At 34.5% G+C, this 11912-nt stretch overlaps 5 protein-coding genes across 6 annotated transcripts; 1 reads left to right on the top strand and 4 right to left on the bottom strand.

The window, feature by feature from the left end:
• Positions 1–35: 35 nt before the first annotated feature.
• LOC128958391 (FGFR1 oncogene partner 2 homolog) lies at positions 36–823 on the top strand. The gene is made up of 2 exons (XM_054304238.1): positions 36–254; positions 314–823. The coding sequence occupies exons 1-2, from the start codon at positions 120–122 to the stop codon at positions 767–769; spliced, it is 591 nt and encodes a 196-aa protein (XP_054160213.1). The 5' UTR covers positions 36–119; the 3' UTR covers positions 770–823.
• A 75-nt stretch (positions 824–898) lies between these two features.
• Positions 899–2394, bottom strand: LOC128958380 (stomatin-like protein 2, mitochondrial). Its single transcript, XM_054304227.1, has 4 exons — positions 2020–2394; positions 1411–1956; positions 1132–1340; positions 899–1072 (listed from the first exon to the last, which is right to left on the bottom strand). The coding sequence occupies exons 1-4, from the start codon at positions 2222–2224 to the stop codon at positions 932–934; spliced, it is 1101 nt and encodes a 366-aa protein (XP_054160202.1). The 5' UTR covers positions 2225–2394; the 3' UTR covers positions 899–931.
• Positions 2395–2699: 305 nt separating this feature from the next.
• On the bottom strand, positions 2700–5900 carry LOC128958366 (ankyrin repeat domain-containing protein 50-like). Its single transcript, XM_054304212.1, has one exon. The coding sequence runs from the start codon at positions 5824–5826 to the stop codon at positions 2845–2847; it is 2982 nt and encodes a 993-aa protein (XP_054160187.1). The 5' UTR covers positions 5827–5900; the 3' UTR covers positions 2700–2844.
• A 3-nt stretch (positions 5901–5903) lies between these two features.
• LOC128958393 (protein Dr1-like) lies at positions 5904–6786 on the bottom strand. The gene has a single exon (XM_054304241.1). The coding sequence runs from the start codon at positions 6451–6453 to the stop codon at positions 5962–5964; it is 492 nt and encodes a 163-aa protein (XP_054160216.1). The 5' UTR covers positions 6454–6786; the 3' UTR covers positions 5904–5961.
• A 189-nt stretch (positions 6787–6975) lies between these two features.
• On the bottom strand, positions 6976–11896 carry LOC128958361 (DNA-directed RNA polymerase III subunit RPC1-like). Of its 2 annotated transcripts, none has more exons than XM_054304206.1 (7): positions 11613–11896; positions 10445–11549; positions 10239–10380; positions 9687–10164; positions 9431–9595; positions 7321–9161; positions 6976–7262 (listed from the first exon to the last, which is right to left on the bottom strand). In XM_054304206.1, the coding sequence occupies exons 1-7, from the start codon at positions 11797–11799 to the stop codon at positions 7005–7007; spliced, it is 4176 nt and encodes a 1391-aa protein (XP_054160181.1). In that variant the 5' UTR covers positions 11800–11896; the 3' UTR covers positions 6976–7004. The 2 variants fall into 2 exon arrangements, with proteins under 2 accessions (XP_054160181.1, XP_054160182.1); XM_054304207.1 differs by lacking the exon at positions 11613–11896 and having other exon boundaries at positions 10445–10945; positions 11158–11207.
• Between the last annotated feature and the right edge of the window lie 16 nt (positions 11897–11912).

Genomic DNA, 11912 nt, shown 5'->3' with positions numbered 1-11912 from the left:
ACTTGATTCATGTCTTGTATTTGCTATCACTTGTGATGACCTATTAATTGATTTCATCTGTCATTTGAGGGTACATTAGACTCAAAACTGATATACTATTTATGTGATTACTAAATGAGATGGCAGTTAGTATGAATCAGCTGTTAAGTGACGCCAAGAAATTGGTGACAAAACTTAAAGAATATGATCACAAAACCGATCATTTGATGTCCAAAAGTCAAACACTTAATAATGCCGTCGAAAACATGAAACAAGTATTGATTTTATTGACTGATTGACAAAATTTATATATTTTTTTTTAATTAACGATTAGTATCACGAAGAAGTACTACAAATGAGTTCCCAATCGACGTCCAGCCAAAGGAACTCCATTATAGTAACCATTCAGAGAGAGAGCAAACAGTTACGTAAATTAGAGACCGAGAACCGGGAGCTCAAGCTTGCTCTCGAAGATTACCAATGGGTTCTGGAGCTCATTATGAGTAAATACAGACAACACACCAATCAATTGATTAAATTGGAAAAAGTTGAGACTCAATGTCTTAACAATCAAACTAATAATTCAAATGAAGTAATTACACGATTAATGAATCAAATCTGTGAAATGGCTTCAGTTATGAATGAATCGATACTAATGGATGATAAAAATTCGCTCAAAGAACAGGAACTAATCGCCAAACTAAAGACAGAAAATAAAGCTCTTCGTGAGTTACTTCAAATCGCAAGAGCTAACGGTTCCCTCAATAAGATATCAAATGAGATGTCTTAGTCATTCACTTTATGTCCATTTATTGCCTGTATATTCATATATAAAACTCATCGTTTTAATGTAAATTGTTTTTATAGTATAATTTATAAGATTTAGTAAAAGACTATTTATTATAAAAAAAAATTAAATGACTATTATATTAATAAATTAGACAAATAAATCCTATTGTCTTTTATTGTCTAAATCGCTGTAATACTCGAATTGATTCTCAACTCTAGACTTTTCTTCTGTATTTTTTTCATCAATTTTACCACCGATTATATCACTATCAGATGTTTTAAGAGTTCGAAACACTTGTAAAGCCTGTCATTTGAAGTGTAAAAAAGTTATCAATACTTAAAAGTTTTAAAAGTTAGTCATACCTGAGCTGTCATTTTGGCCACATCTGAGGCATCGTTAGATAAAATAATAGTATTGTTAGTTTTGGCCAATTGTGAGAAGGCTTTTACATATTGTTCGGCAACATTAAGTGCGGCTGCATTTTCACCCGAACTTGTTTTAATCATTTCACCGATCATTTTGATGCCACTGGCTTTTGCCTGTGCCCGAGCTATGATTGCTTTGGCCTCACCTATAGTTCAAAATTGAATTTATTTAGTTTTTGTCATAATATTTAATAATTAAATAATAATCCGTCAAACCTTCTGCACTATTGATTTGTTCCAATTTAAGCGCTTCTGAGGCCAAAATACGGGCCCTTTTGAGACCTTCAGCTATATTAATATCTGCTTCCCGTTTGCCTTCAGACTCGAGAATTGCAGCCCGTTTTTTACGTTCTGCCTCCACCTGCATCTGCATCGCCTCTGCAACTCTTGAAGGAAGAGATATGTCTCTGATCTCATACCTCATACATGTCAGACCCCATGTTTTACCGGCCGTATTGATTGACTCAACAATTGCAATGTTAAGAGATTCCCTCTCTTTAAATACTGAATCCAATGTTATTTTACCGATCTCTGACCTCATCGTCGTTTGAGCCAATTGTGTGATTGCAAACTCGGGATCTTCGACACCATAAGAAGCAGCGTATGGATCGACAACACGAAGATAGAGAACACCATCGATGTTGAGAACAACGTTATCTGCGGTAACCGCTGATTGTTGCGGGATATCAATGGCTAATTCTTTAAGACTTTGAACATAACTAATCTGATCGACGACTGGTATTAAAAAGTTAACTCCGGGATCTGATGTCAAACATACGAGACAATGGTAATCATCTGAATCATGTAATGCTTGTGTAGTATTACCTAATATCCTATGAAACCTTCCCATCCTTTCGACAATCCATGACTCCTGTTGCGGCACAAACACCACAGATGTGTTGATTCTCGCCGAATGTCGCCATCGGACTGCCATTTCTTGTGGTAATATCAACTCATGTCTTAATAACTGAAACTCATTATAAGCGCCAACTTTGGCAAACTTTTGGGTCAATCGGCGAAATGCAAACATTGTGTATAACTGTTAACGACAGCAAAAGTGATACAACAAAATGATTAATCAATTTAACAATTAATTTGGTTTAGTCTTTAGTGACAATCACTGCAAACTTATTGTCAATCAATTCAAACACATGTTATTTGTTGGACATTCAGTTGCCGTTCAATACAATTGTTTTGACACTCAATAGAGTGCTCTCATTCGTCAATAAATTCAATAAAATAATAATCGCTTTATCGCTAAGTTTGCTATTAAAAGCATATTCAGTATATAATTTAATTACCAATTTTTAAATATAATTATCAATATTTATTATTTCAATATTAATTAAATAATTAAATTGACTAATTAATCAATACTCTGTAATCAACAATCAATCTGTAAATTAAACAACTAATTAGCAATCAATCAATTACCGTAATCATTAAATGTAATCATACATATGGTTTAGGTTTATCTAATAGATGATATTATTTTTATATATTTTTTACTTATGATACATTTCAAAATATTTTTTAATTATTAGTAAATTAATATTAAACTCAAATTGAAATCTGATGTTATAATGGAGTAAGAAATAAGAAAACAAAAAAAGTTAATTAAACTAATTATGAAATTAAGTAATTGTATTATTAGTGCAACAGTTTTGTCAATTTGCTTATTGACATCACTTTCTTGTGTTTGCGTGAACTCTGACTTTTGTTGAGACAATCAGGCGATGTCTTAATCTTTGATTGGGTTGAGCTCTGCAACAAAGCCTCGATTTCAGCGATAGCCGCCGTCTCAGCGGTTGATGCATGACTTGAAAGGGTTGGACACTGTTCTTCAACTTTCGACATATAAGACTCTAACAAAATAACAATATCTCGATGACCACAATTATTGGCCACATCTTTAGCATTGCGACCATAAAAGTCTATATGTGAGACATCTGCGCCGACATTTAAAAGCATTTGACAGGTCTCGATGTGTCCCTGTTGTGCAGCTATGAGTAAAGGTGTGGCGCCCTGTGTTGTCGACACTTGATTTAGTTGAGCGCCGGCTTCTATTAGAAGAGTAATGATCTCTGTGTGTCCATTCCAGGCACACATATGTAGGGCAGTGCGACCTTCGTTGTCCAATGAGTTGACATCAGATCCAAATTCAAGAAGTATTTGCACCACATGAGTGATTCCCTGCCAGGCGGACACGTGTAAAGGAGTACGTCCTTCAAGATCTTTAATTTCAAGATCTGCACCTAATTTAATCAAATGTTGCAGAATATCGATGACCTTAAGATCATCGGCAGCACTGCTCGCAACACAATATACTGTAGTTCTTCCGTCGGCATCAATGTAGTTGACGTTTGCATTGTTTTCAATTAATAAAGTCATCAAATCTAAGTATGAATTGAGTGCCGCAAGTCTTAAAGGAGACTTGCCTTCGTGTGACAACACATTTATTGATTCATTAGTTATCAGATGTCTTGCAGTATCAATAAAGCCACCGATGGCACAATCGTGTAATGCGAGCTTCCCATCATTGTCTCTGACCATTAATAGTGTTTCACCTCCAATATCAAGAAGTACTTCTACAATATCAGTATTACCGACAGCAGCGGCCATATGAAGAGATGTTCTTCCGTTATTGTCTTTATGAAGTTCATCGCAACCAACAGCTAAAAGGAGACGAACACATTCCACACAACTCTTAATATCACTTGAGGCCAAACACAGAAGCGATGATCCATTGGCATCGATATAGTCTGTATGCGCCCCCCAAAAGAGCAACAGCTCAATGATTTTAGGCGAACAGTGCTCTAGTATTGCGTGAACTAATGGACTTCTACCCAATGTATCGGACGCATCGACATCAGAGTCATTGTCTAACAATAGTTCACACATTTCCAGTATATTTAAAGAGACGGCAATCATAAGTGGTGTTAAACCACTCTCTATATCACAAACACAGTTAATATCGACTTCAAACTCAATCAAAAGTTCAACGAGAGATATGTTGGCACTATTGATGGCCCAAAATAATGGTGTCTTTTCTTCAATTATATATTGATTTAACATATCTGTCGAGTCATTGGTCAAAATGTCCCGAACAGTAGGTATATCACACTTGAGAAGAGCTTTACTGAATTGATTCACCAAATCTTCATATTCTGTATCACTTTGTTGAGGACTTTCATCGATAACATTGAATTCATTTGAATTTTCAATATTTTCATTTGAAGTATATTTTGGAGAATTTGAATCACATATCGATAGTGATTGAGACATATAATGACTTTCATTCAAAGTATTTCTACATTTTTGTATGAAATGAATGATTGGCGAGTCTTCAATCAATTGAGTTAATGTGTGGACACTAATCGATGTATCGATTGATAACAATAGCCAAAGCGCGTAGTGATGTATTGAAAAGTTAGGAATACAAGAGTTAAAGACATGAAAGTGATGTTCATTAATATTGGGAAGACTATTACAAAGTGCTTGAATTATGTGTCCAAATGATTGGTCGCATAAGAATCTATTGGTGCAGTGCTTGACATCAGTTAACCATTCAATAAGTGTCGTATGTGTCAAACATATCTTATAATTATTATTTATCTCAAGAATAGAGTGCATACATAACTCATCAATTCTGTTGTCTAAGAACTCAATGTCCCAATTAAGACATTTTTCAAGAGCTTCTCTACTCATTGCTAAGTCTGGCGACACAATTATCAATGAGATTATGGATTTGTAGTGAAACTCATAGTCGATATTTGAATCAAATAGTTTTGAACAAAGATAAATATAAAGACCATTAAGTGTGGCACCGATAGTGTCCACTTCACTCGTCTTAATAATACCTCTTTCGAAACAATCGAGGATTAATTTAACATAAAGAAAACAACCGTTACTTTTAATGCCAATTTGATTGAGAGCTTTGCGTCCAGTGGTTCCCAATGGCCGACAATTGATACTTCGGATTCTATGCATTATAAATGCCTTCATGTCGTTAATGACATTTAATTTTCTCATATCGTCGATAACTATCTTTCGGGAACCGCTAAACATTTTAGTAAATCCTTTGCGGCGTTTCGGTCGCGCGCTTATTATTATATGCAACCATTTTGGCAGTAAATGCATGTGATTTGATATGAGTTGACATATATCTGCATTTGTATCAATTGAGTCCAACACTATTATATATCTTTGCTGATCTTTCTCCATATTTTTTGCCTCAAGTAATGGAAATAATATACACTTTTGAAACAAGTCATCGACAGTAAGTACTTCATTGACATCAGTGTTAATATTATTACTTAAATTATTTTCATTATTTAATTTATCCTTCATTTGTGACTCAACTGAATTAATAAAATTTTTAATATTTAACTCTTGAGTGCACTCAACAAATGCCAACAAATAGTCTTTAAATTTTTTAATTTCAATCAATTGTTTGAAAAGAGCTGTTTTACCACTTCCGGCACAACCAAACACTGCGGTTACACAGGTGTTGACATTAAGTTGAGTCCGGAGGTCAAGAGTCTTCTCTAATTTAGCGAAAACCCATTCGCGACCGATATATGACTGGTCATAATCGGGTGACACTATTTCACTCATTATTATAGTAGTCATGTAGTCATTTAACAATTAATATAATAAAAAGGTTTGTTTTTAATACACAAACAGTATTATAATAGTCACTGAAAATGTTTTTAAACAAAATAAAAAATAAAAATAAGACGTCTTTTTATAGAAACACTTCACAGATTAATATTCGTCGTCTTCGTTGGTATTGTTGTTAACAAATTGGTTTTGTTGAGCAATGGCTGCGTTTTGCATTTGGATCCACTCTTGCTGTTCAATAAGTGCTTGTTCTTCACGTGCTTTGGCAAACAATGCCTGTTGTTGTTTAAGAAGTTCTTCTTCAGGAATACCCAAGTGTTCCAATCGAGTGCTTTGTCGTCTTCGCTTACGTTTGCAATCATTAACCACTGATTGTGCTTCTGTTTTATAGTGAGAGAAACCCAATTTGTCTAATGCTGTCAACACGTGTTCGGCGGACATTGTCTTCTTTTGTTGCGATTCACAGATAGTGTTGGCTTCGGAGGTAATGCAATGGATGAACTCTGAACAGCACTGGAGGATGAGTTCGCGTGAATCGTTGGCCACACGAATATCGGGTAACAACTCTTTGATCAATTTATTCATTGCCGCCCTCGGGATTGTCAATTCCTCGTCCTCCTTGTCTGTCGACGCCATCTCAAGACACTACCTAATTAAACAATAGTCAATCAATTGGTCCCACTATTGGTGATACTATTAAACAAAACAAAACAGATGTCTTTTGATTAAAAGACAAAACAAATCACTGAATCAATTGATTAATTGAGTCTTAAGAGGTAAACAATCAAAACAATATAGTCGTGAAATACATGTGACATCACATTGTATTTAATGAATGATAAATAATAACTAAAATAAACAAATCGTTAATCAATGAAATTAAATGAAATGTAAATCAATTCAGTCATCAGTTTTATGAGTCAATCAAAACAAAGTCAAAACAAATCCATAAAAAGTAGTGAAAACTCATTGAATGCCAAACACAACACTAATGGTTGGACTCATACTATATGACAGCCAATCAATGCATTCAATACTAATGTTTTCAATACAAGCGCTTCAATCAAACGTTAGTATCAATCAAATCATTCAGTAGTTAATTAATTTAATTACAAATTTAATTTATAATTTAGGAAACAATAAAAAAATGTATGAACTGTTAAATATTATCACAAATTAATGGTTTACTAAGAGTCTAATTGTGGAGCAAATTGTTCGTCGATATTATAATCAAATTTTATATGAAGACTGTCGTCATCGAAGACCAACTTTCTTGTCTTTAACTCATCGATATCACTGTCTTTTGAAGACTTTTGTAATAAATCAAAGAAACCGGTTCCTAAACGCATTGGCATTCCTGATATAATAGACTCGGAAACACCTAAAATATGATCCACTTGTCCATAATATGCCGCATCAAATAAATGGTCAGCTGTTCGTTCAAACTATAAAAAATTATCATAAGATATAAAACTAATAAAAAAAATTAGAAATTATACGAACCGAAGCCAACATAAGTGATGACTCTTTCATCTTTGCTAAACCAAATCTAGTGATTCCCAACACTTCTCCCTTATAGGTCATAGTGTCTGCTAATAGTTTGAGATGTCTATCATCAATGCTGATGCCGTGGTGCTCCATTGTTGTCTTAATCTCCCTAATGATCATAGTTCTGGCCGCTTCAATGCCCAGTGTGTGCGCCACCTCTAAAATGTTATTAGAAAATGTATGTCTCGGATCAATACCATATGTCGCCATTACATCTCTAAGCCCTTCGCCTTCAATCATAAGATAATATTTATCGTCATTGACACGAATGGCCGCTCGTCTAACTTTATCGATGCCTTTAATAACAACTTTACATAAATTTTCTCTCAAAGTCCAGGTGTCGACATTGGTTGCCGACACCGTTATTATGGATTGGTCGTCGTCGACAATTGATATTTTGTTAATAGCAATTCTCAATTGTTTGGCAATAGATTCTTGTATTGTTTGGGCGTTTACTTCCAGACGAAGTAATTTAATTCTTTCCATATATAGTTTAATGAGAACAAAACAATCATCTCTTGTCACAACTTCCTCGAGATATTCACACACTTCTCCCAAAGTAGTCTTTTCGATACGCATTTTGACAGCTCTGGCCATATCTGGTTCGCTACCATTATGAAGAATAGCACTTATAATAGGCGTTGATATGGTTTTATTTGCGTTTATCAACTCCTTAATTCTAGGAACTCCTTGAGTGATATTCATTGAGGCAACACCAGCAAAATGAAAGGTTTTTAATGTCATTTGAGTGGCCGGTTCTCCAATACTTTGAGCACAGATGGCACCGACAGCTGTTCCGGGTTCAATCTTTGCTCTCAAGTATTTGTCAGCACTGGCCGCCACAAATCTCTCGAGTTGTGTTTGTGTCAATCTATTTATCTCTTTAACGACATCATTATCCACATACTTTGAATAACGTCTTTTAATTTGGTCTAATTGTTCTACAAAAACATCCAAAAATTTGCTTAAATCTTGTTTAAAATTTTCGGAAACATTTATATTCATTTCACTCATTTGTTTCTTTGAAAGTTCATAAATCTCATAACTATTTAGAGGTGATTCATCTTTACATGGATTAACTGCACAAACATGTTGAAGAAGACGATCAAAATTAATAAGTTTAGAACCGTCTTCCATATTGGATGGATCGAGACAATCGTCACCATAAATAAATTGAATGACATCACCACATGAGTTGCGAACAGATCCGTCATAATGTGATACTAAATCTTCAAGAGCTTTAACAAGTCGTCTCTGCATATAACCGGTTTCGGCTGTTTTGACGGCCGTATCCAACAACCCCTCGCGTCCGGCCATTGTATGGAAAAAGAATTCGGTTGTCGTGAGTCCCGAATAAAAACTATTTTCTACAAATCCCTTTGCGAGCGGAGACTTCTCATTGTGGTTGAAATGAGGTAATGTTCGGTCACCAAAACCGTTGGGCACTCTCTCTCCTCTAATAGTTTGCTGACCAACACATGCAACCATTTGTGAGACATTAATAAGTGATCCCTTGGAGCCACACATTGCCATCAAAAGCGGTGCGTTTTTGTTTCCCAACTCCTTAACGCACGCTTTTCCCGCGTGATCTCGAATTTCAGATAACTCTTTATTTATCATCGATTCTAACGTTTCTTCAGCCGATCGTCCGGCCATTGTTTCTAACTTTCCTTCTTTTAGTTTTCCAATATATTCGTCAACTTTTTTATATCCTTTTTCAAAAAGAGATGTCTTGGCTTCTATCAGACCCTTAGTTGGTGTTACATCTTCAATGCCCAATGAAAAGCCTCTTTGGGCTAATAATTAAAATTATAAATCAATCAAATTTTAAAATATAACCATAATATCATAATACCGGTAACTAATAATAACTTATAAATAATAATAATTATTACTATTATCATCATAACAATAGTATCGGTAATTAAAAATATATGAATACTACAGTATAATAGATATTTTGTGAATTATTACTAAAACTTATTAGTCTGACTTACCATAAATGAATACACATTTGACATATGAATTAAAAATTGTAATAAAAGTTATTTTAATTAATATTTACCGATGAAATAACTGGTCACACGAGCCAAACGCCACATAACAAGCCCGGCGTCATCGCCATTATATTCACGTAAAATACAATAAAATATATTATTCTTAGATCCCGAACCTAATGTCGTTTTCTCAACACAACCGCAGAGTAATTGACTGTTTCTTATGATGACATCTATAATAAAAAGTTTATTATAATTATCTAATTGCCAAATACTGTATAATTAATAAATTATATATTAATATTACAATAATATATCACTTACACGAGTCATTGACACATAAATCTTCATCTTTTCCGCTATAATTCTTGCCTTTAGTCTTAAGATTTACATTAACTCTACTATTTTTATTAGGTTTTAAGATCAAACTAAATATCTGTTTACCACTCCATAAAGCACACGGAACTAAAATACAAGGTTTTGGTAAATCTATTATAGTCTTCGAGTCAGATCCAGCCATAATTGATGAAATTATTTGCATAGCTTTTGCGCGATCAAAAAATATATCTTTTTGTGTAAGAAGATAAGCACCAGTAATGAAGTCTTGAATGGCAGCAATCAATGGCTCGCCATTTCTTGGAGTTATTATATTATTTTTAGTTCCCATGAGTACCGATGCCTCAGCTTTTGCTTCTTCAGTTTGTAATAAATGCAGATTCATTTCGTCGCCATCAAAGTCAGCGTTATATGGCGTACAAACACATTCATTGAATTGAAGAGTCCGGTGTTTATGTACTTTCGCCTAATAATTGTCATAAAAATCACATATAAAATTAGTAACAATATTACGGTATATACACTAAAAGTTTAACTAACTTTATGACACATTATACTCAATTTGTGTAGAGATGGCTGTCTGTTAAATAAGACAATATCACCGTCTGATAGATGCCTTTCCACGACATCCCCATTCTTGAGTTTAGACGCAACCGCCTTACGATTGCCATACTTTAAAAACCTATTTATACGACAATAATAAAAATAATTTCTCTTAATTTTTTAAAATTATAATTTATAAATACGTCTTAAGACCAGATGTCTTATCTTCAACAAAGTTAGCTCCGGGGTGTAAATCAGTTCCATTAAGAACTAATTGCCTCATAAGTTCAATGTTGGCCGGAGTGACGCGTTCGGGATATGTTAATATTTTGGCGATGTGTTCGGGAACTCCAACCTCATCGATCTGAAGATTAGGATCGGGACTAATGACACTTCGCGATGAAAAGTCTACACGTTTTCCGCTAAGATTTCCTCTAAACCTTCCGTGTTTTCCTTTTAATCGTTGAACTAATCCACGACTTGGTTTCTTTGGTCTCATATTGAATGGAATCCCTGATATCTCACTATTGATATACAGAGCTAATTGTAACTGAAGAAAATCCCAGTCTTCGACAATCATTCCCATATGTGCACCACTGGACCGACGCTTAGCTATAATGTCGTTAACAAATATTACTTCACTTAGTTTTATAGTCAGATCGTCCTCATTGGTTCCCGTTTCTAATTCACTAATTACCGATGGCCTAATACAAGATGGAGGAACTGTAACTCTGGTTAGAATAAGATCTTCGGGTTTGTGGCTATGAATGACTAGAAGTGAATAATCTTTTTCTGGTATATATTTAAGTAAATCTAAAACGCGTATCGGATCTAATAGTTCTGCTTTAGTTTTCCTTATAAACTCAACGATGTCTTCATTATTAAAAGCAATTTCATTAAAGTTGTCAATCAATACCTCATCGGATTTCTTAGACTTTGAAGTCGTATTTGGTGTACACATGTGTATGATTTTATAAAGTGCCACTTTCTTGACCTGTCCGTTATATGAGCCGCAAAACGGACAGTATTTAACTTTTTTGCATTTGTCAACAATTTCTTTGTGAATGGCTTTCTTCTCGAGAAAATTTAGGTCTGGTTTGCGAAACCTCCAGACATAACGATCTCTTAATTCAATTGGCAAAAGAACTCGCGAACACTTTTTACATATAGTTTGTAGAATAAGAAGAATAAACCGGAAGTATCCGACGTGAAACACGGGTAGAGCTAAGTCAATATAACCGAAATGGCCAACACATTCGGCTAACCCGTGGCCACACGTTTCGCATTTCAGATCCTTCTGACTCGTCCCTAAATATGTGAATAATTCTAGATATCAATAATTGTCTATTAATTTGATGACCAAATCATTACCGAGTCGTGTATCCAAAACTCCATAAAGAGCCGGCTTTCGGGTCTTTCCGGAGTTGGAGTCATAAAGAAGTTTATTAATGCATTGGATGTGACTCTGCTTCCGGAGATCAATGGCATTGGGAATACTGAATGACAACTGACTTAACTTAAGACCAACATTAGTGCCCCTATACTGCTCTTTCTCCATGTCATCGGTGGTCACTAATTATCATCACTTAATCATCAAATATATTGTAAATACCAACACATGTCTTATGTCTTATGTTTTATGCAATCAAATAATGTTTAATATATTCATAA

Source organism: Oppia nitens, unplaced genomic scaffold, assembly GCF_028296485.1.
Source record: "Oppia nitens isolate AA-2021 unplaced genomic scaffold, nextdenovo-longstitch-racon4-pilon3 scaffold3_pilon_pilon_pilon, whole genome shotgun sequence".
Lineage (NCBI taxonomy): Eukaryota > Metazoa > Arthropoda > Arachnida > Sarcoptiformes > Oppiidae > Oppia > Oppia nitens.
The sequence above is the reverse complement of the archived record's forward strand: the minus strand, read 5'-3'. Positions and strand labels throughout refer to the sequence as shown.